Raw genomic sequence first — 27900 nt, forward strand, 5'->3', positions numbered from 1 at the left:
GTACTCGTCGAGATCTGCGTACGTGGTGCTGAGAACGCCCTTCCCTCTCATCAACTAAAGTGTTCTCAACAACTCAAGCAGCTCGAAGCCATGCCTGACATCGACATCTCTGCCACTGCTATCAATAGCTTCCTAGAAGCGCTGCCCAAGTCGACTCTCGACTCGGCACCGCCCACCCACCTTCCCAGCGCGCTCCCACTGTCCTTCCCGACCGACCTGCACCAGCTCAACCTACTCTCAACTCTGCACCTTGTCAATGCTGCATTCTCCCAGCCAGCACACCGCGCGTACTTTGCGGCGGAGGGCGGGACTCCAGGCGACACTGCCCTCCGCGGGGTGCTCGGCATGTACCTCGCCTCGGACGCTGACTGGGGGTCGAGCAACCTTCTCTCCGCCAAGTGCTGGGCTAGCGGCGAGCTGAACCAGACCAAGATCGCCGAGTTTTTCAGCATCTCGGTCTTCAAGGAGCGCGAGCACGAGACCATGCCCGGCGTGCGCGTCGGAGAGCGGTGGCCGCCAGCGCTCGCTGTCGCAGACGAGCTTGTCAACCTTCTCCAGGTTCTAGGCAGCCACATCAAAAGCCAGTGTCTCGGCGAAGAGGTCCTCGCCGCGCTCGGCGCTGCTAAATCGCAAGCGACTGGTCAGGCCGACGACGGCCTCGCGTTCGCGAAGGAGTTCTGCAGCAATGTGAGTGCAGTTCAGTGTAATAATCGCTGACCGACAGGCTGTATCTCTTGTTCCAATCCTTGCCGATCCGTATCCGGCCCCCCCTGGCACAGGTGTGTTTAGAGTGACGATCGAGGAGATCACGCTAAAGGAGGAGTGACGCATTGCTGATGCCAGTTCTCCCGGCCGCGCCTCTGTGCCTTCTGCAGGACCTCGCACATCAGTTTGGCCCCTCTAGTCAAACAGTGCCCCTCCCTACTACCTCGGCGCTCGCGAATGTCTCACCATTGCCCCTCCCTGCAGAGCTATTACTTCACCTCGGTATCCTGGAGCCGTCGAGCACCCTGGAGGGCGGTGAGGAGTTGCGGCATGCCACAGGCGACTGGTGGGCTGGGAAAAGTGTCGACGTATTTTCGCTGCCGCCCAACGACGACACACACAAGGCGCCCAAAGTGATCAAAATTCCACGTGCCACGCTCGATGCGCTTTCTCAGGCAAGCGTAGACGCGTGCCGTGAGATCGTAACGCACGCCCGATCCTTGGGGGGCGACGAGTGGAAGAGCCACCTTTCCATGCTTGATGTGTCGCGCCTGTTCGGAAGTCTGAGTGGGATCCTGGACGCACATGGCCTGGGAGTACGGCTCGTCGTCTAAGGAGTGGCAACGGTTCAATCGGAGTTCGGATTTGGATGTCGTGCGACATTTGTTTCTCTGCACAAGCCCCGTTCCGGTGCAAATGCTGGGATGCAAGCAAGAGATTGGCAAGGGCGGCGGGGCGTGTAGATTCTGGCAGGCTAAACTGGACAGCAGAAGCTAGCGAAGCTAATGAGGGGGACACATTATTACGCGTCAACCGAGCGTCCTGTTAGCAATGTGGCGCGCCATACGCCCCGTTGACGCCGGTCGCCAATGACCGCCAGCGGCGAGACATCCGGCTGACCGGCAAGGACAGGGTGGGTTGATAGGGGGATTGGGGGAAAGAGGGGAGGATGAATGGCTAAGGCACGAGGGTTGGGTCGGCCTGGCATGGTATGAGAATGAGGGGTAAAGAGGAATTTGCCACCAGGCGATTGCATAAGACGAGGAGCGACAAGGAGCGAGCAGAGGAGCGACGAGTGAGGGCTCGGGGCTGAGCGGTGGGTGCGTCCATTATTATTACATTGCAACTGTTGCGCGATCCGCGACTGGCTAGCAAAAGTAGCGCGTAACGGAAGCAGACGAGCGAGTTGAAATGATAAACTGGGGCACGTCGAGACTTTGGGAGATCGGGAGACGGCGAGAGGATCACGAGAAGAAGCAAATACGCTTTATTCTCATTACGCAAATAATGAGAAGGGTCAGTCTTGAAATGTGAAGAAGAGAGGAGGGGATCAGAGAGTAGTAAAAGCCACGACAACGAGCGAGACGAGCGAGGGACTGTGCTGGCCCCAAAAATGCAAGTCATGCGATGCATATTGAATATTGATGGAAGGGAGGAAAGATGTTTTACGTGTGCCGCGCGGACATGAAAGATGATGAGGTAGAATAGAGCTGAGGCCATCGAGGCTGAGGCGATGGAGCTATGGAGGCAAGTGCTAAAAGAAGAGACGAGGTCGGAAAGGCCGAGAGTGAGGAGGGGTATAGCCGGTGACTCGGCGACCCGGATGAGCACGGCACCACGGATGGACCATGTGCATGAAGAAGGAGGGCTGCACCGCCATCATCCGTGCACCCACCCAGTATGGAAAACGGGCTCCCACTCCAATCTCCGTGTCCTCTGGTCGTCTTCCCCTTCCCCTCCCCCTAAAGACGGCCTACGCCTTCCAACTCATTTGCGACAACAACCTCTCCTCGATCTCCTCTTTCTCGCCGCCACATCCCATTCCGCCCTCTTCACCACTCCTCTACTACTACTCATTCATCATTCACCCATCCTCCTCACTTTTACACCAGCCGTCCACAACAACAACACACCCCCGCACTTGGCCCTCCCACCCCCTCCCTCCCACCCAACAGGCTCGACGCCCACTCCCCACTACCCCTCTTACCACCCCCACGCGTCTTGATGGTTTTCCCCGCATCAAGACAGTAACACGCGCTTTCTGGCCGGCATAGACCCCCTGGGGTCGTCGTCGAGCCCCGTCTCTCTCCCTCCCTCTTCATCCTCCTTTTCATCCTCTGTCTCCCCCACTCCCCCTCTCTCTCCCCTCCCCAACAGCAGCGTTCCTCACGCCTCCCTCATTCGCATTCACCCAACTTTAACCCGCCCTCACCACTACGCGGCAACCAACGTCAGTCGATCTTGATCTCGTCCTCCTTTGCGTCAACCTCGAGCCCCATTCGCCTACTCATCTCCCTCCCACACGACTTCCAGCTACCTCTTCTCACTTCCACAATCCGCCTTCGGTCACTGGTGGCTGAGTGAAGAAAGAATCGTTCTTCTCATTCCTGCAATCTCTCGGTCATTCAACTCGAACGGGCCGAGACTTATTCGTTCCTCGCAACACTCGGGTCACACCCTTTCCCCGTGTCAGCCAACAACCTCTGAACACAACGACCATGGTCCTCATCAACGACAAGAAGTATGCTTGTGCAACCTGTATCAAAGGACATCGAGTATCAGGCTGCACACATACAGACCGTCCACTCTTCGAAGTCAAGAAGAAGGGACGACCTGCGACGCAATGTCAGTTCTGTCGCGAGAAGCGCAAGGGTGGCAGTAGCGCCGGCAGCGTACACACCAAGGTAGGTAGCGGCGGGTGCGGACAGAGTGGTGCCACATTGCTGATCGGTCCAGTGTACCTGCGGTGACCTCAAGAATCAGCAGCCTTCTACCATCCCTGCAGGTATGGCCGCATCCATGCAGTCGGCCGCCGTTACGCCCTCTCCTCGGGGCACGGAGACTAAAAAGGGGCAGCCTGGATCGACCCCGACATTCCCAAACGGTCTTCGCGATGTACACGAAATGGCCGCTGCCGCGGAGGCTCTCGCCGGCCTCGGTGGAGAGAACAGTGCGGCTGCTGAACGTGATCGTGAGTATCCCCCCGTGCTTCTGTAATTACCTCACGTGCCTTCTTGTGCTAAGGCCCTTGGCTGACACTCAGTCCGCAACCTGCTAAACCCTTGCAACTGTCGCACAACTGGAAGGTGTCGCTGCTGTGCTCCGAAGCGTCCTCGTTCGCCTCCCCCTGCTCACAGTCCGGCTCGCCGCCCAAGTGACGCCCATGCTCAGGTCACGGACAGCTTGATAGAGATGTTCAAAGCCAAAGCCACCACTTCGACCACAACCACCTCCTCTGCTGCTCCCAAGCCTCCCTCGCACGATGGTCACTCGGGTTCTACGACGCCCACAACTTTGCGCAGCCTCCCTCACCTCTCGATGACGTCCGCAATGCTTGCTTCTCCTGATAATCGCCATCACCCTGCTCACACGTCACCGTATGTTCACAAGACCAAGCTGTACTCGCCCTACTCCAACGGGCAATCAAGTCCTCGCCATGCCAAGTCGCGGAGCGCGTCCGTGTCATCAGCTTCTACCCCTTGGCCAAGTACATCCGTTTCGCCCCGGCCCCCTCCCACGCGCCTGCGTCCTCTCACCGACATGAGCAAGTTCCTCGGTGCCGTGTTCCACGATGATGGGTCCGTCGTTTCTCAGGTCCCTCGGTCCGCTCTGGGTCTTCCTGGCATTCACACTTTTGTTTCTGCCGCTGAAAGTGGTGGCGTCAAGGTTGAGCCAATGGAGATGGACGTCGACGTGCCCGTCTCATTCCCTACGTCTGAGGAAGTTGTGATCGGCGCGTGTACGTGTGGAGAAGGTTGCCAGTGCTCTGGGTGCGCGACACACGGCAATCCGAGATCGACATCCCCGAAGCAGCAGCACGGACATGACGGTGCCTGCGGCGACGCTTGCAAGAGCTGCTTCGATTGTGGCGATCAAGTCTCAATCCCTTCGGGCGTCGCATCGATCGAGCAGCTTATCCAGATTGCAGCCGCTAACGTGCCGAAACCTCTCCGCGCCAACCGTGGTTCAACACTTGACGCTCTAGACACTCGCGTCCTCCCTCCGGCTGCCAACATGTCTGAGGACGTTGCTCGTGCGTTCGGTGTTGTGCAGCTCAAGCCCCTCGAGTGCTGCAACGGCCGGTGTCAGTGCTCGCCCGGAGAGTGCAAATGCGAGAATGACTGCTGCGGTTGCTGCACGGAATGTAAATGCGGCGATCACGATGGTGACGCGGTCATGGCCGATGGTGACGCCGATCCTGGCGAGAAGCAGCCGGCGAAGGGTGGGTGTTGTGGAGGCGGTCCTCCTGCGACTCCGTCGAGAAATTCGCTCCAGGTCGCCTCTTCTTCCGGAACATGCTCGGTTTCGACGACGCCGATAAACCTCTCGCCCACGGCAACTATCCCTGGCGTAAGGTTACCTTCTCCGAGTGTGGGAACTCCGCCCAACGGCGGTGGGCCCATGGTGCGCCGGAACTCGTCGGTCTCCAGGGCAAAGGAGAAAGAGGGTGCAAGCAGTGGGGCTGCTGGTCGCCGTCTGTCGACTTCGAGCGTGTCCTCGCAGGCTAGTGTTCAGCGCTCCGCTTCATCAAGCGGCAAGCCCACGTCGAAATCACTCGCCATCAACACGCACTCGTCGATGAATGCGCATCACCACCGTCCTATCCTACCCAAACCAGTGCCGGCTTCGGCAGGTGGGCCGCCTCGCCTCGCTCCGCCGCGTCCGACTGGCGGCAGTCTCAGTCGTCAGCCATCGCCTGTGCACCGCTCGCGCGCCTCGTCTCAGGCCTCCAGCCAGAGCAGCCCTGCCATTGGCCCCAACCTGCTTCCACAGCCTCCAGAGTTTGCCATGCCGCCGTCGGTGGACCAGTCGACTATCGCTCCCAACCAGCAGCGAGATAGCGTGACGACCCGTATGGGCGACATGGCCATCGGTGTCGACGACATTGCTACTGCACTGGCAGCGTCGGATGTTGACTTCATGACGTACCTGAATTCGCTTCTCTCGTCCGCGGATGGCGATCAATCAGCTTCGAACCCCACTTTCGACGTCAGCCAGGCCGGCGGACTACCAGATACCTCCCTGCTGAACGCCTTCTCTGGCGCCACCCCGAGGCCCGAGCTCGAGTCATCCCTGGGTGACATCCAAGAGCTCATCGCCGGTGCTCTCGCTCGACAGGGTGTACTACAGTCGCCTCCACAGGCCCCGGCGGCCCCTCCCACCTCACAACCTCCCGAGTTCAACTACTTCTTCAGCTTCCCAGCGACCAGTATGACCCCGCGGGATGAGCAGCTCTCGAATTACCAGATCAGTCCTGGTGCAGCCTTGCCCATGCAACAACCTATGCCGCAGTTCGCTCCGACTGGCATCGACCCTTTGCAGCAGTTTGATGACAACTTCTTCTTCAACCAGTACCCCAACGGCTTGTCACTGCAGGTGCCAAGCTTGCAAACGGACTCGGGACGCACTTCAAATAGTGGGGAGGTGGGGCCGTCCATTCCGGCTGTCTCCCCAGCTCCATCGGCCCCTGCGAATCATCCTGACATCATCGACTTGTCCAAGCCGCTCAACTCTTCCGACATTGACCGTATCATGCAGGCGCTTTTGAATCAACAGGCACGCCAAGCTGGGGCCAGCGGCGCGATGCCGCAACCGCCGCCACAAGTATCGCCTCAACTCCCAAGACCGAATGGCGGTGGCTCGGTCCCGGACGCGAGCGACCCGTTCCAGCAGTACATGATCGACCCGGACACACCGCCAAATACCCACCTCCAGCAGCCTGGAGCTGCGCTGTCTCAGCACGCGTGGATGCCGAACGTACTCGGGCAATCGGTGCAGCGAGAGTAGGACGTGTGGAGAGGGCGAGATGGAGTGTGGAGGCGGAATGTGGAGAGGTAGATTGAGGCAGGGATGGCGCGGTCCTGCAAGTCCGCAGTGTAGTATCTTATAGACAAGGGAGAACGCGGGGTGTATAGAGATGAGCAGTTTATGTTCTGGGCTGTGTGGTCGTGCGGGGAGAGCCGAGAGCGATGAGGGTTTTACTAGATGCGCGATTTAACCTTTACAGAGGGCCTGGGCCGCCGCCGGCGCGGCGCGCCGGGCTATCTGCAGCAGCGTTTCTCAGAAGCTAGATCGGAGTGAGTCGATCACCGCGTGGCGCGTGGCATCGTCTCGGGAGAGCAATTGTGTGAGAACAGGCACTGAGAATTCGAACATGAAGCGCAAGTGTTTAAAAGCACACTCGTAAAGTGGAACTATGCCCAATTCATGCACCAGCTCGGTGACACACTAAATGGCGCCCGAAGCAATACGCTTCTCGCGCTAAAACGAATACATACGTATCGCCCAGTCCACCCATTTGTATTCTCCTCTTCTGGGCAGCGAATTTGAGACGAGCACTCGCACGGCCCCCGCCGTCGTGAGATCGCGCGAGTCTCGAGGCTTTGGAGAACGCCAGAGATGGCGGGGACGGGTGAGCGGGTGATTGCGGAGTGTGATTCAACAATACTATCGCCAGATTGCCCGAGGGTACGGAGCCTTCCCACTACGTGCTCGGGCTTCAGTTTCGAAGAACGGCTGGCGAGCGTCCGCGGTTCGGTGCAGCCAAGCCCCCAAACGTTCCGGTTACTTACTACACACGTTTGTGAATATCAACAAAGATGGTGTGGATGTTTCGGCCTCGTCAGCAGCCACATTGGCCATGCGCGCCGTGCGCTACGTAGATGAGTTGGTCTGGTACATATCAAGTGTAGGCCAGGGTTGTTCGCCCGTCCTCTCGAGAGTGAGTCAGAAGCTGAGGGTAAGGACCCGACCGTGTGAGTCAGAACTTGTCGCGTGAACCAGAGACAACGCATGACCAAGCTAAAGGTCGTCATGTACTGGAAGCCGAGGCGATCACGACAACGACTCCCAGCCCGGAGAGCCGCCGTTCCACCTCATCCGCAGACTGTGCGGGTCCAGCACAAGTTCAGCATGGACAATGTCGGGGCGTCGACGACAGAAACTCATCGCACCGCGCACGCACCACAACACGCCCCCGCAAGTTGTGCCACGGATACACCCACCGCACACCTCCTGCAGCGCCACATCTGCACCCCCAACGCGGCGTTCGGGCACTCGGGAACGACGCCGCGCATGACACATGGCTAGAACGTACGAGCAAGAGTGGTGGCAGCGGGACCGCCACTTGTCGGCTTTTGGAATTGTCCGAATGCTCGCCCCTCCCCGCACCTCACCACTTTCGATGCGCGCCGCAAAGACGTTTTCTCCACCTCTCCTATTCCGCTGCAAGCCAGAGTGGCCCGTACGCGTGCTAATTGGGAGGTAGAGCGAGCGCCAAGTTCCCCTTCGGGGTCGAGCGCGGCGCGGTGCTCACGTATCTCCTGCCCCTTCTTATGTGGATGGGCGGGTCGAAGAGGGGCGGACATCTATCTCATAGCTAAGCGTGCATGCAGTGGTCTGGCTTGGTGTTTCCGAAGAGAGGGCAGCGTATGGGCGGGGGTGTGCGGCGTGTCAAGTGTCGGTGATGGCATTGAGCGTGAGAGATATGCTGGGGCGGAGGAGTGGGGCATTTACGAGCCGAGCAGAGGAGGGGAGGTCGAAATTCAGCGGCGTCCGCGGCGACCTCTGCTCTGCGCAGTCGCGGGATCGCAGCGTTGACTGTGCTTGGCCTACGCATACTCTGCAGACCTGCATACATTGCTGCCTTGCTAGCGTGCGCGTACAAGTGCCACTTGAACCGTCGGCGTTGAAGGAATTATACCGTTTGCGCGAGTGGCGTCGAAGGAGCCCAAGACCAGTGTATGTTCAGTTGAACCCGCTCAAGCCCGCGGTCGCCCTGCCCTTACTCATTCAGACCCCCCTCCGCCACCGAGTGTGGCACCTCGACACACCTTGCATCAAACACCAACATCCACCTCCATTTCAACAACATCCACTCGTTCCTCACGACTTTTCTCCATCTCTACCCCGCCACGCCTGCGCACACTCTCCGAGCGCCCCCCTATACCACTTTGCACGGCGTGCGCAGCCCACGGCGTCCACTACCCCCCATCTCACCACGCCCTCCAATCCGCCTCACGCTGGACACGGCCTATACAACTGCGCAATACAGCACTTGGCCCACTTCTCTTCCCCTCACACCTCCCCCGTTACCAGCCCAGCGGCTGACCGTTCCGACCCCCTCGCGCACCGCACACTCACGATCGCCTCGCACGGCCCATCACACTAGCCTGACCGCCACCAATCGCCGTGGCACCATTAAGCATGGCGTCGTCAAGCCGCGTGCCCTCCCCGCTGGGGATAGGCGAGCAGCCTCCAACAGTGCACGCGCGCACCGCCATCTCCGCCGCCAACGACTATGATAGCTCGGCACCCGACACGCCCACACTGCCCGAACGCCCCGCGCCAGGATTCATGATCCGCATCCCAGCTTCGGCGCGCGCATCTGCGGTCTCGTCTCGCAACCTCGACCGTGACGACAGTCCTGCGTCCGTCTCCACCCCTGCCTCGGGAGGCAAGCGCAGGCGCCGCGTTGAGTGAGTCATCACCCTTTCTTCATGCGCAGTCCACCCCGCACCACCACTGTGACGTTTTCCTCCGCCTGCCCCCGCCCCGCTTGCCCCTGCGTACCTCTCACTCCTTCCTCGCCCCCATATCGCTGTGCCCCGCCACACCACACATACTGACACCCAGGCCAATAGGAGATACGATAGCCGCAACGCGACCCCGCCGTGGGCGACCGTCCACCGGCTCACCGTATATAGACGGCACAGGGCCGACGGGCACGCCTTCGCGGGACGTATCGTCCGCCGCGAGCTCGCGCGCAAACTCGAGCGCGCCACCAAACGCGCTGAGCATCTTCCAAGATCCCGCTGCATCAGACGTGTCGGCCGAGGTGCAGACGATAGTGGGACCAGGAGCGGGGCAGGGGAGTCGTGAAGCGCGCCTGCTCGCCGAGGCCGCGTCTCGCCCCACCCGCGGCGGCGAGAACCATGTACGGTCAGGCGTGAGCGCCAGCGGAAGAGGTCGCCGTGTTGGCGCGCGTCTCGGCGCTGCTGTGAAGACTACTGCTCGCAAAGGCAAGAAGCAGGATGCTCCGGACATTGTCAACCAGGACTTCTGCAGCGCCTGCCGTGGCATCGGCCGCTTTCTGTGCTGCGACGGATGTCCGCGCTCATTCCACTTCATGTGTCTCGAGCCGCCGTATCGCATCGACGAGCTACCGGAGTCAGAGACATGGTACTGCAACAAATGTGCCGCCGAGAGGGTAAGCTTCCCTTCGCTAGCTGCAGCTGACCCGACCCAGAACCCTGCGCCGCCACAAGACCAACCTGCGGGAGTCAAGTTTACGGACCGCACTCTGGGCACTGTGTTCAGCCATCTTGTTAAGCGCCTCGAGACTAGCAACCCCGAGCAGTTTCGCCTCCCTCAGGAGATTCGCCAGTTTTTCAGCGGCGTCTCTGCCGGCCCATTGGGTGATTACGTCGACACGGAGACTGCACGCACCAAACTTGAGTGAGTGGATCTGCGAAGCGTTCTCTTTACAGTCTAGGAGTTGCTGACAGACCAGCCGCAAGGGATTCCAGGAGGAGCGCGACCCGCTGCGTCTCCGCGACAGCAAGCACCGCCACGTTGCATGCTACAAGTGTGGCGGAACGTCTGTGCCCACTCGTCAGTTGGCGTCCGACCCAGGCGCACAATGGCGCCCGATAGTCTCGTGCGACTACTGTAATCTCCACTGGCACTTGGACTGCCTCACGCCGCCTCTGGCGGCCATGCCAAGCGCATCGAGGAAGTGGATGTGCCCGAACCACTCGGATCAGGTGATGCCGCGCCGACGCACAGTGCGTGTCGGCCTCGAGACGGTCGATGTCGAGGCTCCAGGCGAGGAGAACAACGGCTTTGTCAGTATTATTGAGGAACCCGAGGTGCAGCCCGACCTCCGGACAGACGACATGGTGATCAACAACAAGAAGTACCGCGTGCCGGAGCGCATTATCCAGCTTGATTTTTGGAACAAATTACGCAAGCACAGCGGCTCCGAGCCACCCGCGAGGACGGCTGCGCGCCAGGCGAACGCGCAGATGGTCCGCGCGCAGGCGTCGCCCGATGACTTGTGGGCTGCCCAGCTCCTCGCTTCTATGGGCCAGGTTGAAGACGACGACGGGGATACGGATATGGTGGACGGCGAAGTCTCGCCCCAGGACGTATCGCCCCACCTTGAGAGGCAGAAGGAGGAGGGAGTGTCCCCGAAGCGCAAGGAGAAGGCGGTGAACGGCGCGCGCACTCCCGTCGCGCAGGCTGCGCGTCGACCGCACGCCGCCGTCGGCGTCAACGGGAGCGCGGCCCATTCGCGTTCAGGATCGCCGGCTCCGCCCCAGCGGCCCACCAGCGGGTCGAGCGACGCACCGCGTCGCATCACACTGCGAATTGGCGCCTTGCCGCAGTAGGACGACTATGTAGCCGAAGCCTTGGAGGGAAGGCAAGGAGAGAGTCGCTTCGATGAGAGACGCTATAGCCTGTTTGCCTGTCCCTGTCTGTGATTCTTCGGAATGCATAGTACTATACAGTATCTAGAGGCTGGGCCCAACTCTCTCGATGATATGCACGTCGCATGCGAGGGGGCAACCTCACCGGGACGACAGTCTCGACAAGGGCAAGCAGTCGCATTTGGGAGGCGTGGTGGAGGCGGGGAACCGGAGCGTCCGTGCCTGGCATGTCAAAAGTTGGCCAGAGCGGCAACGCAATGCTCAGCTGCTCAATCGCACAACTATCACGGGCAGCACCAACGATGAGCGCCTCCGATGATGACGAGTTTGGCCTTGGCGAGCTTATGCCTGTGAGTTAGTGTTCTATGTACGCCGAAACGTGCGGAAGAGCTGTGCATGGACACGCAGAACGAGCCGACAGTCATGCGTGAACTATCTGACGCCAGCGCTCACCCTCTCCCGAGCCCATCCCCTTCTCCTTTGCGGGATACACGCTCCCATCCAGCTTTAGCCTGCCGTCTGGCGAGACTGAGGTGTCTATTCGGCTAGTGGGGAGCCACCCTCTGTGGGGCCACCATCTGTAAGTCCTCCCGCCTGCTCCGCTGACGCCAGGTGGAACACAGCGCGCGAGACGACCAACTACATTCTCGCACACCCCGAGCTGACGCGTGGCAAGCGGGTGCTAGAGCTTGGCGCAGGCGGCGCGCTCCCCTCCCTCGCCTGCGCGCTGGGCGGAGCCGCGCTGGTCGCAGCGACAGACTACGCAGACGCAAGCCTGATGGACAACATCGCGTTCAACGTCTCCGCGAACCTGGGGAGCGGGGACGTGGGGCGGCGCGTCCAGGCGATCGGGCACACGTGGGGCGCGGACGTCACGCCGCTCCTGCAGGCCGGCGAGGGAGGGCCGTACGACCTCGTGATCCTCTCCGACCTCGCGTTCAACCACAGCCAGCATGACGCACTCATGCGTACGCTGGACGCGACGCTGAGCGCGGACGGCACCGCGCTCGTCTTCCTCACGCACCACCGCCCGCGGCTCGCCGACGCCGACATGGCGTTCTTCCCCAACCTCGCTAAGCGCGGGTACGCGTATGAGCGCGTCGTCGAGGAGTACACGGGCCCAATGTTCCAGGACGACCCCGGAGACGAGCGCGTGCGCGGCACCGTGCATGGCTTCCGGTGCTGGCGGGATGCGAGCGCCAAGGTCGAGGAGGACGACTAGATATAGAGCATGTATATTATCACGGGCTTGCAGTGCTGCGTCGTACGTGATGGTCTGCAGTCGAACTACACCGTAAACCATAATTGATTTAGGAGTGGATAATGACTCATCGGCCCATTAGACTTTCGAGATAAGTCGTCATATTGCGATGACGCCCCGCCAAGATGCGTCGGCCCCATCTGTGCCGAGTCACCAATTGCCACCATCTCGCTTCTGTCCGTTCATCGCTCATCACTCACCACTACTCCGTCAACCTCCACGCCATCACCGGAAAGAGCGTGGCCGTGCATATCACGCCCCTCTGTGCATATACCTGCTCTCGGCAGCAGGAGAGCTTCACACATCAACCGCGCCGGCCCTCTTCATCCTCTCCCTCGACGCCCGACCCGCGAAACCTCACGTAGCGCCATGCCCCTCGGCCTTATCGGGCGCTGGGGCGGCGCGGCCGTTGCCCACGGCAAGCGCCTGATTCACACCGTCGTGTTCAGCATGCCCTCCAACGAAACGGGGAACGGCACGTACGCCGCGCTCGCCAATGCGACGAACGTGACAGTCCCCGTCGCCCCCATAGGGAAGCCACAGACCATGCCGCAGCTCAGTTTCGCTGGAAGCGGCTATGATGTGACGGTCATCATTATGGTGTGTTCTCTCCCGGCTTCCCTTCTATCTGAGAAGCTCGACATCAGCTCCGCTATCCATGCTCCGCGGCTGCGCTAATACTAGGCGATTCTCCTCAACCGAATCCACAACATCGCTCACCGCGAACGGCGCCCTCCGCCTCCGCCCCCCGACTCCCCAGGCTGGCGGGCTGCGCTCCGCCGGCGCGTCCGCACCGCTCTCACGAGTCCTGCGGCTCCCGCGTGGCTGCGCATACCCGGCATCCTGGTGCTGCTGCGGGCGTGGGCGCTCTTCACTGTCGTCCTCATGCAGACGGCGCACGTGTGGCCCAGGAACGCCGGCGACGCGGTCGAGCGGCTCGACAGCTATCTTGGTCTGAGCCGCCACGCAACAGCGTACCCGCTCAGAGGAGGGCTCACGTACTTCGCCGGCGTGATTGACCGGTTAGGTGGTTGGGGTGCCGGCATGCCCATGCCCGAGGTGTGCTGGACCGTGTTCGTCAGTGTGTGCTTTGGTCTCACGATGGGCGCGCTTTCGACCGGTCTTGACGTCGCGTGAGTGAGATATGCGTTTCGCACCTAACAGCAGACGACGCCGAGATGTCGGAGTTGGCTTCAACCTTTTCGGCATAGCCTACGTCCTTCACCTTTACGCTTCCCCATTAACGCACGTTCGAAACCCGCAGGCGTCCCCGCATAGCCGCCCCGACGTCCACCCTCTGTTCCAGCTCTGGATCGGGCTCACCGAGCTCACATGGCTGCAGATCAACGAGCTGTCGCCCAGGCTGCGACGCAACCAGCTCGTACCCACCGGTGTATGCGGGTCACTCGGTCTCGCAGCCTTCACTCACAGCCTCTGGACGCAGCAGCTGCGCTTCCCAAGCTTTACCTTCCTTACCCACCTGCTCGCACTCGTGCTGTCCATTATCATCGGCTGCACCCTTGCCGTGCGAGCCATCACCCTGCTCTTCACGCAAGGCCACATCCCATCGCCGGTACTGCAGAGCCTCTTGCCTCACGAGGGTGCACTCCCCTCGACAGAGGATGATATTAGCATTGCGCTCCTCAAGCTAGGAGTTGCGTGCATTGAGTCGACGCAATTCTCAGGCCTGCGAAACGAGCTTGCTCCAATTAAGGAGACCCAACCGCAGGTGCGCATCAACGGGGACGGTGTTGAGATGGTCGGTGTCAAAGTCGGCAATGGCGGTTTCGGCACACGCATCGACAAGATTGAAGCAATGGAGCTGACGGATCCGAACGCCGAGAGCCCCTACCTGGTGCACATCACGCGGCTAGGCGCGGCGTGCGTCTTCCTCGCCCGCAATATTCTCTGGACGACCATCCTGTCGACTTGGGTGGGGCGCGACATCTATCGCCTGGTATGGCGGGCTTATCAGGCCCGGTGGTGGTACGGCCCCCGACAGTGGACATTCTGGCGCAGCGAAGCCTGGGAGGCACCGCCGCGGAGGTATGGAGGCGAGCCACCGTTGTTGTTAGCCTGGGCTTTGGCCCAGCGGCGTAAGCTTGCTCTGGAACGCATGCGCGGGATACGCATCGCGCCGCCTCCCGAGCCCACGATCGCCGAGGCCACGGACGAGAGCTGGACGTACGACCAGGTCCTCCGTGGCGAGGTCGAGGTGGAGGACGACGACGACGACTGGCGCTCCGAGCACTCGGACGCGTCAGGCGAAAGTGACCTGGAGGACGAGGAGGACGAGGCGGCGCTCTACCGCGACTTGATGCGCGCCAAGTCTCCAGACGAGGACGGCGAGGCCATCCAGCCCATCCTGCTAGCGCACCTGACTTCGACGTCAACGTCGCCCCTCACGCGCCGCCGGTACGCCGAGATCCGGTCGGGCCCGGCCTCCGCGCCCTCGACACCCACACGCGCCCTCACGACTGCGACTGCCCCCTCTCTCGATCCGTTGAGCAGCGCGATCGCCGCGCGCCAGGAGGACATGAGAGGCGTGCAGCGCGACGAGTGGGACGAGGAGCGCCGCCGCTCCTGCGTCGTCTGCATGGTGCAGACGCGCGATGTGATCCTGTGGCCGTGCCGATGCCTCCTTATGTGCAGTGACTGCCGTGAGAGCCTCGCCGCCCGCTTGCCTGCCAAAGACCAGGCGTGTCCCAGCTGCCGCACGAAGGTTGAAGGGTACAGTCGCATCTATGTGCCGTAGTGTATGCATGGCGTGTATGTTATCCTGTAACTAGCTGGCGGGACATGGGGTTGAGAGAGTGGCTCTAACCAACGATCGCACTTGTGTGTTTCTCTGTTGGATCCTCTGATCTGTTGCGGTCGCACAAGCTCGCATAACTGTCGCCACATTCGCCAAGCAACCACGTTGTCTCGTTGTGTGAACGGGGAAAAGTGGAGGTGGCACGTGCAGGCGGAGATATGCGGGAGCCTGCCACCGCCTGTGAATGACGCCTGTTCAGTTTTTCCTACAATCCACCACCCACTTCATTGTCTGCAACGCATCTGCAGCAGCCGCTGTTCTCCGTCCCCGTCTTCGTCGTCCTCGACATCGACTCGACCACCCCCTCTCTGCCACAACTCCGGACCATCGTCCGTAGCCCGCGCTAGCAGTGAAACTCCGGCCTCGGACGGACACTCCACTTTGCCGCTCTGCCTCCACCTTCCAAAATTCGGCCCACTCACCGCCCATCCTCTTGTGACTGTCACCAACCGCACCAACTGTACAACATGGCCGCCGCCGCCTACCCCTCCATCAAGCTCTTCACGGGTGCGTAAGCGCTTCAGATGGTGTGGCCGAGAGGCCCCTGTGGCTGGATGGATGGTGGGGGCCTGCGAAAGGGCCGGGGTGCTAGTGGGCGCGTCTCGAGCTCGCTGTGCGCCCTAGCTGTGCGCGTTGCCCGCCCGCATTGATTTAGCACACCGATCATCCGGATGTTGTCGCGTCCCCGCCTCCTGCTCTTCCGCTCTAGCTCGCGAGCTGTGGGCTCCGTGAACTCAGCTGATCGAAGGCACCTCCCACCCCGAGCTCGCCCAGCTCGTCGCCAAGCGTCTCGGTATCCCGATCGCCAAGGCCAACGTCTCGCAGCCCCCCTCGGGCGAGACCAAGGTCACGATCGTCGAGAGCGTCCGTGACTACGATGTTTACATCCTTAACACTGTGAGTCGCAGCTGCCGGCCAGTGAGGGCGTCTAAGAGGAAGGTGCGAAGAGGCTAGGAAGCGGAGGGAGGCTTCTGGGGAGGATGAACTTCCGCACACACTCACTTGTTTGGGTCAATGTCCCCAGGCCACCCAGCGCTCTCCGCCCTCGACTCACCTCGTGCCCGCTAACATCACCTCTCTTGCCAGTGCTAACCCCAGGGCGCCGGCGCCGTCAACACCTCGCTCATGGAGCTCTGCATCATGATCCATGCGTGCAAGATTGCCAGCGCTCGCCGCATTACGGCCATCATTCCGCACTTCTTCTACGCACGCCAGGACAAGAAGGACAAGTCGCGCGCCCCCATCACGGCCAAGCTTGTTGCCAACATGCTCCGCCAGTCGGGATGCGACCACGTTATCGTAAGCATCCGAGGAAAATCAACGCTGACGCACAGACCATGGACCTGCACGCGTCTCAGATCCAGGGCTTCTTTGACGTTCCCGTGGACAACGTGAGTGTTCTCTCGGGCGGCTTCAGGCCAATGCTGCCGGGCTCGCTAGCTGCAGTGGCTCCAAATCACCGCCCTACCCGCCCCGCTTCGCTTGTCATTTTAGTGCTGATCCCAGCTCTACGCCGAGCCCTCGATGATCCACTACATCAGGAATAACCTCGACGTGTCCAACTGTGTGATCGTCTCCCCCGATGCTGGCGGTGCCAAGCGTGCGACATCGATCGCCGACCGCCTCAACGTCGACTTTGCCCTCTTCCACAAGGAGCGCAAGCGCGCGAACGAGGTCTCGCGTATGGTCCTTGTCGGCAGCGTCAAGGGCAAGGTGGCCATCCTCGTCGACGACATGGCCGACACTTGCGGCACGCTCGGCCTGGCCGCGCGCAACCTTCTTGACGCGGGCGCGCTCAAGGTCTACGCGTTCACTACGCACGGCATTCTCGGCGGCCCCGCACTCAAGGTCATCGAGGAGAGCGGCCTCGAAAAGCTCGTGATCACCAACACGCTTCCCCAGGCGGAGAAGGCGGCGCAGTGCGCCAAGCTCGAGGTCGTCGACATCTCGCCTGTCTTGGCCGAGACCATCCGCCGCAGCCACTTTGGCGAGTCGGTCTCATACCTCTTCCACGAGGTTCCCTTCGGCAACGGGATCTAGAGTGTACAGTAGCTGTGTCAGATGCATCTTGTTGGTATTGCTGGGGTTGAGCGTGGCGCTGCGGCCTCTGAGATGAGATGTCATGACGCCAACATTACCTGATGGTGCCTCAGTGTCATGGGCGGAAGCAAAAAGTGTCATCCCTCAACAACATGACCGTCCCATCCAGTCATTTCGACACGTCTCCATTCAGCACCATGGCGTGAGAGCCTAGCTGGTAGCAGAGCTGACAGCAGCGACTTTGACTTCACCTCTCCGCCCGTTCTCCTCTTCCTTTTCCTGACGGTGCTCCGTGAGTCCGAACGCCCAGCAGAGCTAACAGCAGTCGCGGCAGCTCTCGCGCTCCGCAAGCCGGCTGCCAAGAAGCCCGTCGCCGTCGCCGTCCCCGCCAAGCCCGCTACCAAGTCCGTCTCCGCCGCCGAACCCGTGCCCGCGGCGCACGCGGCTGCCGTCCAAGCCCACGCACAGGTGCAGGCACAGGCGAGCGGCGCGCAGATCCGGCCCGAGCTGAATGCGCGGGATTCGTGAGTCGCGAGGAGAGGGCGAGGGTACGAGCTCGGCCAGAGTGGTGGAGAGACGAGCTGGAGGTCCGCAGGGCCGAGCAGATGAGCCAAGGACTGAAGCTGACGGACAGCTCGAATCGGGGGTCGGGGCGTGGCTTCCAGCGGACCAAGAAGCTCGACTAGATTCGGATGGATCGATTTTCTGGGTCTTGCACACAGAGGTGGCGGTTTGTGGTGGCGTCTGTGATGCTGTGGTGGGGCGGTCGGTGGCTTGTCGGCCGCAGCTGGTCGCGTGGATCGACTGACCTTCCTTCGTCTCTTCCATCTCACACGTCTTGGTCATCCCCGTCACACATCTAACCACATACTTGTCTTCACCGTCTTGCCTCTCACTTTCTAGCACATCGTCTTGATCACCAAGCCTGATGCCAGGAGTCAACTACATCTCCGAAGCGCGCAAGCGGCACACCGCACGCCCCGAGCCGCAGCGGCGCACGACGCCTGCTCCCTCCCAGATCAAGTTTCACTTCCCGTGGGCCAACGGTCCTACTGAGCGGCCCTATCTTTTCCCCGCGGACTCCTCCTCGTCCTCCTCTTCCTCTGACGAGCAACGTCGGAAACGCAGGCTCGAAGGGGAGCATACTCTGAACGGCGGGAGGAAGAAGCAGAAGCGCCGCCGAGGTGAGCGGTGTGTGAGTCGGCTGATGCCAGAGATGACGTTGCAGGACATTCTCGCCTCTGACATAGCAGGGATTCGCCGCCCGCCACCGAGTGTACCGCCTCGCATTGCTCGCCCTGCTGCGCTTGAGCCGACCGCGGAGCACAGACATCCGTGGCTAGCCACGCCGAGGTGCAGGGGATTGTTTGAGCTGCCGAGGCTGGCAGAGAATTTCGGCCGTGGGCCTGGCTCGCTCAATTTGCAAGCGCATTCATTGAGACATCTGCTAGAAGACGACAGCGTCGGACCAGCACGGCAGGATATGCGGTTGAACATGGTCCGGGCTAGGCCTGAGGTGTGGCATCGAGACGCACCCCCTTCCAACCCTGCCGAAGCTGCTCCTGTCAGTCAAGTCGATGACAGTGAACATGAGTTCCTGCCCGACTTTAACATGGTTTCACACTGGCAGGATGAAGCAAGCCTCGCGATGCCACCACCCTCCCCACGTCGATGGCCTGTCGACAGGCCCTTGAGGCCGGCACTGCGCTATGCTCGACCAGTGGAGCGGTTGGAGCACCTGGCCGTCGATCTTCCCCCCGGCTGGCCATCACCCCCTCGCCCACCCCCTCCTACCACAAGCGACGGCTTTGATGACTTGAACGACCTTGACGACCTCGATCCTCCGGTCCAACGCATTAAACCAGGCTATCAGTGGCAGGCGCGAACAGTTCCTTCCGCTTTGTTCTTCCAAGCTCCGTCGTCGCCTGCGCCACGACCCTATCCACCATGGCCGCCACGCTACGACCCGTTCCAAGCCCCACCCGTTGACCAGTTCGACTCTCAGTTGAGCTCAAGCCCTCTCCCAACTCCCACCCCTGCACCTCGCCCATTAACTCGACCGCCCCAGCCCGCCTCTTCATCGACCCAGATCACCACGCCTCCAGCACCCCGCCAATCTCCCCGACGCGGATGCGTCACCACCTCGCCCCGCACGCATAACACACCCTCAAGCCAGTTGTCGGCGTACGAGCATGCTAAGCGACGCGCCCAAGCCCCAATGTACCGCCAAAGGTAGCTCGATGCAGCTCCCTTCAAGCACACCCTACGAGCCTACTATCGTCGCATGATATCTAACAAACACTAGACGCCCAGCCTCCCGCTCTAGCCTCTACAACGGCGCAATGATCGAGCTCGACTTTGCGTCGTGGATCGTGCGCAGGACATAGTCCTGCCCGCTCTCGGTGATGTACCGGACCCAGGGGAGCTGGTATTAGCTGAGACAGCTGAGACGAGAACTATGTACGAACCGCAGTGTAGCCTGTCTTGTCCACAATCTTCAGGTAGCGCACGTTGATCCCGCTGAGCGTAAAGTATGGAATCTCGAACTGAATGGAGAGCGGCTTCTTGCCGTCGACCTCGCCTGAGGTGACGGACGGCAAACCAAAGTGTGCTCGCATAAGCAGTTCTGCTCCTCCTTTCTGAATGTAAGCGGATGCCGTGGGAGGGTATGCAGCGGCCCGGCTCTGCGTCTTACAACTCACCAAGTTTTTTATAGTCCAGCAGAAACAGCTCTTCTCCGGCATGTACACTACGGATCCCGCCGCCGCTCTAAACTTGGGGCTGTCTGCGTCCTCTGGTACTGGCACAAAGATCTTGACGTTGTTGGCGGTACTCCGGCGCTTGAACTGTCCGCGGACCTTTACCATAAATTCGATGCGTGACCCGCGATACGTCTCGACGCTCGCCTCGGCCCAAATAAGCGGCTTGACGGGCGTGCTGAGGCGGTAGCTCATGAGCGTGAACTCGCCGTCGGGGGGGATGAAGGAGATGGTGCGGTCGTTCTCGAAGCGACTGAGCCGCACACACTGGTGGAACTTGACGTCTTCCATCTCGATGCTCTTGCCGCGCGCGGCGCGCCCCGTCGTCTCAAACATGACCTTGTCGTTCAAGCCGAGACGCAACTCGGGCATGCCGGACAAGTAGCACTTCATCTTGACGGCGCCAAGGATCTCGGAGCGCACGACGTTGCCCTGCGCATTCACGAGCATGTTGACGCTCTCCACCACGTCCAGGAACACCTCGTTTTTCCGGTATCGGATGCCCTCTGAGCGCCAAGACACGGCGTTGGTCACGGCCATCGGCGGGCGCACTTGCACCTCGAGCTTGTGCGATTCCTGCGTGATGTATTCCTGCTGTCAGCGCTGGGACACGCCGGAGGCGGCGCACCTGCAGAATCTTGGACTCGGTCGTCTGCGGGTGCCCAAAGTCCATCATCTCGTCGAGCAGCTCGTAGATGATGACAAAGTTGTCGCGGATAGACTCTTCCTCCACCTCTTTGAAATACTCTGTGAGCACGGCCACGAGTTTGTGGAGGTACAGAATGATCTCGGCCGCGTTCGAGTTGCGCTTCGACAGCGCGAGGACTGGTGTGAGCGTGCCCGGCCTGCGACGAGGAAGGCGAGGAAGGAGTCTGGCTCGAGCCCCAGGCCGCGCGCCCGCCCCGCTGGGCGCCCCCCCCCCCCCCCCCCACTCCAGTCCCACTCACGATACAGATTGTTGTGCCGGATGTGCATGTAGTTGATGCCTTCGTCGGTGAAACACGGCGTCAACGGCACATTGTCCTCTTCCATCTCGAGGATGAGGGGCAGAAACTTGTCCACGCACGACGGCGGGACGTCGTCGCGATAGTTCCTCTGGATGAGGGACTGGGGTCAGCGGGAGCGTGGAGAGCGTAGAGGCGCGCAGCAAGCGCACCTTGCCCTTCATGTCCAGGATGGCGACTGGCGTCAGCTGTGCTATGCAAACCACTAACCCAGGCTCGCCATGATGTCTCGATGTCAATGTCGATGTCGTGCGGAAGTGCTTGTCGCGAGATGCGTTGCAATGGCCTCGACTGGGGATCGATGTCGGGCCTCATCCACGCCGATGACCATGCTCACGCGCATCTGGTTCCGCTTCCCGGACACGTGGCGGCGCCCTTGAGACAGGCACGATACCCGCACAGGCCCCTCCACCTGCCACCTGCCGTCTCGATTGGTACTGGAACGATCCTGCTCCTACATAACGGGAACGCCAAGTTGCGCTCTTCAATTCTTTCTCACTACATATTGACACTATGGCTTCCGTGCGTCCCCCCGCGTCCTATTGCAGCGCTGACCGCAGCACGACGACGAACTCGCCGCCACGCAGACCGAGGGATACAAGGCACGTGTGATCCGACACCGCTGACCCCAGATCGGCCAGGCCAAGACTGTCGCCGAGCTCGCGGCTCTCGACCAGGTATGTCTTGCTGTTGCTGCAGGATAGGCTGACGCGCAGGAGGACGAGTCACTGCAGCGCTGGAAGGCGTCGCTGGGCCTCACGGGCACGGTGGGGGGCGGGAAGAAGCGCATCGTACCCAAGACGCTCTTCCTCACCTCGCCGACGCGCGCGCAGGACATTGTCCTCGACCTCACCCAGCCGCACGAGGTGCTGGCCAAGCTCAAGAAGGAGCCTGGTGAGTGAGCGCGGGCAAGCTAGGCACCTGAGGCAGTGGCGGTGGCGTTCGGGACTGCACGCGGACGCTGACGCATAGTCACGATCAAGGAGGGCGTCGAGTACTCTGTCGGCATCACGTTTGTGTAGGTCTCGGCTGCGGAGCGCAGAGCTGACTGCAGCGTCGAGAACGAGATTGTGTCGGGCCTCCGGTTCATCCAGGTCGTCAAGCGCGCCGGGGTGACGGTCGACAAGACGGAGGCGATGCTCGGCAGCGTGCGTAGTGTGTCGCATGGTTGGCTGACAGCAGTATGGCCCGCAGCCAACTCCGTATCAGAAGATTGTGAGAAGGCAAGGCAAGATGGATGAGCTGACGCCCAGTTCGCTTCCGAGGAGTCGCCGTCGGGTATGCTGGCGCGCTCGGGGTCGTATGCGGTGCGGACGCGCATTGTGGACGACGACGGCAACAAGTGGCTCGACGACTTTGAGTGGAGCTTCAAGCTTGGCAAAGAGTGGTAGGGTGATGGGGGTGAGGGGGTAGGGAGGAGACATTAGTTCTAGTGACATGCATGGACGCGATTGTATCAAGTGGGGGTCTCAAGGAGATGAGATGATGGTGCCTTGAATGAGAGAGAGAAGAGAAGAGGGAGGAGTTGAGAAGAAGAGGTCGCGTGGCGTCAACTGTCGACTGACTGGACTGGTCTGGGAGCTGGGAGCTGTGCGACGCTGTGCTGAGAGGCATCAGGGATCCCAAGTGCCACAAGTGTGTCGTGTATCACTCCATGCACTCCCTCGTGTTCCCTCGCGCCGGCGTGTCCTCGCGCCCTCGCGTGCCCCCCCCCCCCCCCCCCCCCCCCAACCATGGCGCGACGACCAAAAGCGCGTCAAGCTATTCAGGCACTGCTCTCAGGGTACAATAAGAGACGTGCGACAAGCGTGCTGCGGTAGAGGAGAGACGGTGGGCGTAATTTGATTCCGTGTATTGCTGTGCGTGACCCATGGCGAAAGGGGAGAGTGCAGGGTTGGGTATCTATCTACCTGACACTGCTAATGGCCACCTGGGTGGATTAGAAGAGTGGAGGCATTAGGCAGGCATTAGGCAGGCATTAGCCAACGACGAGCCAACCACCACACGCTCTTCGCTTCCCCTTGTACCCTTGTGAGCCCCCCCCCCCCCCCACACGGCCCACACCATGCCACCCACCCAAAAGTAGCCACGGTGGAAGAGAGCGGCCACCCTCCCCCTCCTTCCCCCCTCCCCCCCCCCCCCCTCGGCCTCGCTCGGCTTGCATCGTTCCCTCTTGAATCAACCTCACGCTTGATCCTTCCACCTTCCACCAACTTCCTCTCACTCACTCACTCTCTTCATCTCCTCCATCTCCCACATCTCTTTCATCTCTCTTCCACTCCTCCCCCCTCCCTCTTTTACTTCCATCAACACAATGTCCGGAGAGATCAGGCGGAAGCTCGTCATCGTCGGTGCGTTCTTCTTCATCAACACCAGCACCAACACGACCACCACCACCACCCTCCTCCCTCCCATCTCCCCCGCTCCCTCCTCCCCCCTCTCCCTCACTCATTCTCGCCGCCCCTCGCGTGTTTGTCTTCCTCCCAACCCCGCGCCGTCGTGTCATTCCGACCTCACTCCCTCTCTTACCCATTCACTTCTCCTCCCGCCACCCACCCCCCTTCCCCCTTCCCCCTCCCCCTCCCCCTCCCCCTCCCTCCTCTGCACCACAATGCAACGCTAACTCTCACAGGCGATGGTGCTTGCGGCAAGACGTGTCTGTAAGTTTACACCGCCGACCCCTCGGACCACCCCCCGCCGCCATCTCGCCGCGCATCCACGCTTTCGCCGCCCATTGCAATACTCCTTCCCCTCCGACCCACATCCCATCCCCCCCACCCACCCAGCTGCTAACTAACCCTCAGTCTGATCGTCTTCTCCAAGGGCATGTTCCCTGAGGTGCGTTTGCTGTGCTGCCTGGCGCTGTATCTGCAGCGCTATGCTACGCGCGCCATTACTGATCCGTGCGCCGCCCCTTCCCCACTAACTCGCCCAGGTCTACGTTCCCACCGTCTTTGAGAACTACGTTGCCGATGTCGAGGTTGACGGCAAGAAGGTCGAGCTGGCCCTCTGGGATACCGCTGGCCAGGAGGACTATGAGTGAGTTGCTGCCGTCGTTGCTGCTATGGTTGTCACCATGCCCGACCCGCTCACACGACAGCCGTCTTCGTCCCCTCTCGTACCCCGACTCGCACGTCATCCTGATCTGCTTTGCGATTGACTCGCCCGACTCGCTTGACAATGTTCAAGAAAAGGCAAGTCTTTGTCTTCCGCTGTCTAGACTAACCATCCCAGTGGATTTCCGAGGTTCTCCACTTCTGCCATGGCCTCCCCATTATCCTTGTTGCCTGCAAGAAGGACCTTCGTGACGACCCCAAGACCATCCAGGACCTTGCCCGCATGAACCAGCGCCCTGTTTCCCGCCAGGAGGGTCTTGCCGTCGCCCAGAAGATTGGCGCCCAGGGCTACGTCGAGTGCTCGGCCAAGTCTGGCGACGGTGTCCGTGAGGTCTTCCAGACCGCCACCCGCGCTGCTCTGACCGTGAGTCTCTGTACTTTTTTTTTTTTTTTTTCCACCATCTAACACCAGACCAAGAAGTCCAAGTCGAAGAGCGGCGGCAAGAGCAAGTGTGTTGTGCTCTAGAGGGTTGCAGTGTAGTTTTCTTTATTCGCACAAGTCTTCTCAGTCGTTTTGTAATCCTACCTTCCTCCGCCGCTGCCGCCGCCGCCGCCTCCGCCGCCCACCATGATGCCTCGTTTAACGGCCCGACACTCGACGATACCTTGGGTTTCAAGCCGTGGCATACTCCTCCCCTCACGAGCTACATATCCCCATGTCCTTTGGGGCTCGCGCCCCGACCGATGATACGAGTGACGAGTTCTTGTGACGCTTGCATGTGCATATGGTGGAGAAGAGAGGGGGGCGTGTGTAACGGGGCGATTCACAATGAGCCTTGCTTGCTTCTGGCCCGTGTTGCGTAGCTCGCGACGTCCTTTGCATCGCTGTTGCTATTCTTGACGTTTGAGAGATCGCGAGTCGCCACCGAGATGAGGCTCGTGCATGGCTCGTGCTGATGCGGCAAGTGGGGGTGGGTGGGGCGTAGACAAAGTCACGTGGCACACCCTGGCCGCAGATGACCGACGGAAGCTAACAGGCACGTGTCGCACATCACATCCCTTGGCAGCGGCGATCCAGAACTCTGGGGCCCACGAGTCTCGCTGGATGGACGTGGCTGCCGTTCTCCAGCCTCAGATATCACAACAACCCTCTCATCTCCATCTCATCACTCGACATGGCCGACTCGGGCCCCTCCACACCAGCAGCGGCAGCCCAGCCGTCCGCGCACTCCCCGCCACGCCCAGTATCTCCACTTGCACCCGAGGCCACGTCCACAACATCTCCTGAGCCGTCCACCAGCTCGGCGCTCGCAGCCAAAGGAGATCCGGCGAGCGCAGACCCAACATTGACAACCTCCTCCCCACTACAACAGTCGCCAAAGACGCCGGACCCGGAGATTTCCCCGGCGCACTCCCCAGTCGAGACCGCCATCGTCGCGCGCACGCCAACACCTCCTACCTCCGCTCCCGCTTCGTCCTCCCACCCCTCCCCCACTTCAACCGATACGCCCGCCCGGCCCACCGACGCCGACACCCCCACCCCGCGCGCCGACCTCCCGACCCCCACACCACCCGCCGAAACCCCCGCGCCCCAACGCACAGCCACGCCGCCCGCGCCCGCCAAGCCGCCGGCCCCGGCCGTGCTCGCGCCCACGCCCGGCGAGACGCCAGGCCCGAGCGACACGCCCGCCCCCTCCGCGCCGGCGCCCCCAGCCCTGCGTGTGCGCGCCGACCTTGCCGAGTTCGATCCGTACGACACGCCCGCGCCCGCCCGACCAGCGCGGCCAGGCGAGGGGCGGGACGAGAACAGCGGGCGGAGGGAGGCTGGGGAGGGGCGGGACGGGCGGGGCGGGCAGCCCGAGAGCGAGCGGAGCGACCATCGCCGCGAGCGGGAGCGGCGGGAGGACGCTCGGCAGGAGGACGCGCCGCGGCGACGCAGCACGCCGCGCCCCGAAGAGCCGGCGTTCAACTTTGCCGGGTTCCTCAAGGACTTGCGGGCCAAGTCGGCTGATCCCGTCGCGCGATATTTGAAGAGGTAGGCTTTTGCGAGTGCGAGAGGCGAGAAAGGAGAGGGAAGAGGGGGGGCTGATTCCAGCTTCCTAACGAACTTTGCCAAAAAGCCGTTTACGGTCAACGAGCAGATCAAGCTCATCCACGACTTCCTCGCTTTTATCGAGGGCAAGATGCGTGCGGTCGAGCCGTGGAAGTCGCAGAGCGAGGCCGAGTTCGACAACGCCCTCGAGGCGATGGAGAAACTGGTTATGAACCGGTTATACCCTTAGTGAGTGTGGCGTGTGGTCGTGTGGTGGACGTATTCCGCCACAATGACCATCTGCCGCGACCATCGCCTCCCGCGTCGTGCTGATCGCAGCACATTCACACCTCAGCTGCACGACGGCCACCCAATAACGACCGACGACCTCGAGCGCGATGCCGTGTTCGCGCAGCGTGTCCGCCTCTTTGGCTGGGTGCAGGAGAAGCACCTCGACGTGCCCGAAGGCGAGGCCGCGCAGGGGTTCCTTGGATTTGCTGAGCAGGGTCAGACCAGCGCGTCCGGCCGCAGCTGACGCCAGAACTGCTCAAGATCAACCACTACAAGGCGCCACGAGACAAGATGATCTGCATACTGAACTGCTGCAAGGTCATCTTTGGATTGATCCGGCACGCGATGGGCAACGAGGCGGGCGCAGACGCCTTTGTGCCTATCCTCATCTTTGTCGTGCTACGCGCGAGTCCAGATTGCATGCTGTCCAACGTCGAGTGAGGTGGCCCGCTAGCGAAGCTGACGCCAGGTACATCCAGCGCTTCCGCAATCCGGAGAAGCTGCAGGGCGAGGCGGGATACTACCTATCGAGTCTACAAGGCGCGATCGCATTCATCGAGACGATGGACGCATCCAGCCTCTCGAACATCACGCAAGAAGAGTTCGAGAACAAGGTCGAGAGGGCGATCCAAGAGCTGCCCGAGTCTCCGTCGTCGCCGCGCGCGCGCGCCGCGCTCCCGACAAACGACATGTCCCCCTTCGCAACTTCGCCCGGCGAAGAGCAGGCGCAGCAGCTCGCGCTGCCCGCGAGCGCGGCCGCGCTCGACGGCACAAAGCGCTTTTTCCAACGCACAGGCGACGCAGCGAAGGAGGCCGTGTCGCGCCCCCTCAGCGCCATCTCCAAGATCCTCGAGAACATGCAGCAGCAGGGGTACGACAGCGAGAGCGGGGACGAGGACGGCGAGCGCGAGGCGGACCGCGGCGCGCTCGCGACGCCGTCGTGCCCGCCCCAGCCGCAGCCGCCGAGCCGGCTGCTCGCGCAGCTCGGGATATCGCCCGCACCGTCCGAGGGGTGCGTCCGTGTGTCGTGGGGGCTGACGATAGCGTGTCGCGCGAGCCGACGCCGCAGCCGTTTCCGCAGCCCGTGTTCCAGCAGTATCCGGGACAGCAGTACCCGGGACAGCAATATGCGGGACAGCAGTATCCCGGGCAGCAGCAGCAGTATCTTGGTCAACAACAAATCCAGCAGGGGCAGCACCCCGGCCAGCAGCAGCAGCAACACCCTAGTCAACAGCAGCAATATGCCGGCCAGCAGGGACAGTACCCCCACCCCCCGCCGCCGGGATACGGCGAGCCGTACCGCGACAACATGCAGAACACGTTGGAGGCGAGCCACGCCGAGTATGCGCGCGAGCAGGCGCGCGCGGCCAACGTGCTCACCCTCCACCAGATGTTCCCGGACCTGGACGAGGAGATCGTCGAGGCCGTGCTGTACTCGTGCGGCGAGGACTTGGGCGTCACGATCGACCGGTGAGGCACGGTGGTGTGTGTGCTGACGCTAGGTTGT

General features: G+C 61.5%; 11 protein-coding genes across 11 annotated transcripts; 9 read left to right on the plus strand and 2 right to left on the minus strand.

The window, feature by feature from the left end:
• Positions 1–90: 90 nt before the first annotated feature.
• Positions 91–1319, plus strand: COLE_00326 (uncharacterized protein; the record flags this gene model as incomplete). The annotated part of the gene is made up of 3 exons (XM_018425467.1): positions 91–687; positions 725–779; positions 844–1319. 3 exons carry the CDS (start codon positions 91–93, stop codon positions 1317–1319), a joined length of 1128 nt encoding a protein of 375 aa, XP_018277640.1.
• Positions 1320–1662: 343 nt separating this feature from the next.
• COLE_00327 (uncharacterized protein) lies at positions 1663–2205 on the minus strand (the record flags this gene model as incomplete). Its single annotated transcript, XM_018419440.2, has 1 exon — positions 1663–2205. The coding sequence occupies one exon, from the start codon at positions 2203–2205 to the stop codon at positions 1663–1665; it is 543 nt and encodes a 180-aa protein (XP_018277639.1).
• Positions 2206–3203: 998 nt separating this feature from the next.
• COLE_00328 (uncharacterized protein) lies at positions 3204–6492 on the plus strand (the record flags this gene model as incomplete). Its single annotated transcript, XM_018420011.2, has 4 exons — positions 3204–3389; positions 3442–3676; positions 3749–3876; positions 3955–6492. The coding sequence occupies 4 exons, from the start codon at positions 3204–3206 to the stop codon at positions 6490–6492; spliced, it is 3087 nt and encodes a 1028-aa protein (XP_018277638.2).
• A 2418-nt stretch (positions 6493–8910) lies between these two features.
• COLE_00329 (uncharacterized protein) lies at positions 8911–11096 on the plus strand (the record flags this gene model as incomplete). Its single annotated transcript, XM_018420896.2, has 4 exons — positions 8911–9182; positions 9340–9913; positions 9953–10161; positions 10217–11096. 4 exons carry the CDS (start codon positions 8911–8913, stop codon positions 11094–11096), a joined length of 1935 nt encoding a protein of 644 aa, XP_018277637.1.
• Positions 11097–11437: 341 nt separating this feature from the next.
• Positions 11438–12357, plus strand: COLE_00330 (uncharacterized protein; the record flags this gene model as incomplete). Its single annotated transcript, XM_018421441.2, has 3 exons — positions 11438–11485; positions 11582–11715; positions 11748–12357. The coding sequence occupies 3 exons, from the start codon at positions 11438–11440 to the stop codon at positions 12355–12357; spliced, it is 792 nt and encodes a 263-aa protein (XP_018277636.1).
• Positions 12358–12765: 408 nt separating this feature from the next.
• On the plus strand, positions 12766–15151 carry COLE_00331 (uncharacterized protein; the record flags this gene model as incomplete). The annotated part of the gene is made up of 3 exons (XM_018420895.2): positions 12766–12996; positions 13081–13529; positions 13564–15151. 3 exons carry the CDS (start codon positions 12766–12768, stop codon positions 15149–15151), a joined length of 2268 nt encoding a protein of 755 aa, XP_018277635.1.
• Positions 15152–15678: 527 nt separating this feature from the next.
• COLE_00332 (uncharacterized protein) lies at positions 15679–17251 on the plus strand (the record flags this gene model as incomplete). The annotated part of the gene is made up of 5 exons (XM_018421440.2): positions 15679–15718; positions 15960–16108; positions 16310–16510; positions 16546–16602; positions 16718–17251. 5 exons carry the CDS (start codon positions 15679–15681, stop codon positions 17249–17251), a joined length of 981 nt encoding a protein of 326 aa, XP_018277634.1.
• Positions 17252–18458: 1207 nt separating this feature from the next.
• Positions 18459–19487, plus strand: COLE_00333 (uncharacterized protein; the record flags this gene model as incomplete). The annotated part of the gene is made up of 1 exon (XM_018419439.2): positions 18459–19487. One exon carries the CDS (start codon positions 18459–18461, stop codon positions 19485–19487), a length of 1029 nt encoding a protein of 342 aa, XP_018277632.1.
• Positions 19488–19580: 93 nt separating this feature from the next.
• Positions 19581–21178, minus strand: COLE_00334 (uncharacterized protein; the record flags this gene model as incomplete). Its single annotated transcript, XM_018423602.2, has 6 exons — positions 19581–19676; positions 19720–19890; positions 19954–20601; positions 20639–20835; positions 20958–21117; positions 21167–21178. 6 exons carry the CDS (start codon positions 21176–21178, stop codon positions 19581–19583), a joined length of 1284 nt encoding a protein of 427 aa, XP_018277631.2.
• A 2150-nt stretch (positions 21179–23328) lies between these two features.
• Positions 23329–24596, plus strand: COLE_00335 (uncharacterized protein; the record flags this gene model as incomplete). The annotated part of the gene is made up of 7 exons (XM_018424703.2): positions 23329–23365; positions 23647–23674; positions 23819–23852; positions 23950–24053; positions 24115–24208; positions 24249–24494; positions 24543–24596. The coding sequence occupies 7 exons, from the start codon at positions 23329–23331 to the stop codon at positions 24594–24596; spliced, it is 597 nt and encodes a 198-aa protein (XP_018274824.1).
• Positions 24597–25245: 649 nt separating this feature from the next.
• On the plus strand, positions 25246–27867 carry COLE_00336 (uncharacterized protein; the record flags this gene model as incomplete). Its single annotated transcript, XM_018427085.2, has 6 exons — positions 25246–26105; positions 26166–26351; positions 26442–26608; positions 26644–26830; positions 26863–27405; positions 27438–27867. 6 exons carry the CDS (start codon positions 25246–25248, stop codon positions 27865–27867), a joined length of 2373 nt encoding a protein of 790 aa, XP_018274823.1.
• Positions 27868–27900: the final 33 nt, after the last annotated feature.

Source organism: Cutaneotrichosporon oleaginosum, assembly GCF_008065305.1.
Source record: "Cutaneotrichosporon oleaginosum strain ATCC 20508 chromosome Unknown ATCC20508_contig01, whole genome shotgun sequence".
Taxonomy (NCBI): domain Eukaryota; kingdom Fungi; phylum Basidiomycota; class Tremellomycetes; order Trichosporonales; family Trichosporonaceae; genus Cutaneotrichosporon; species Cutaneotrichosporon oleaginosum.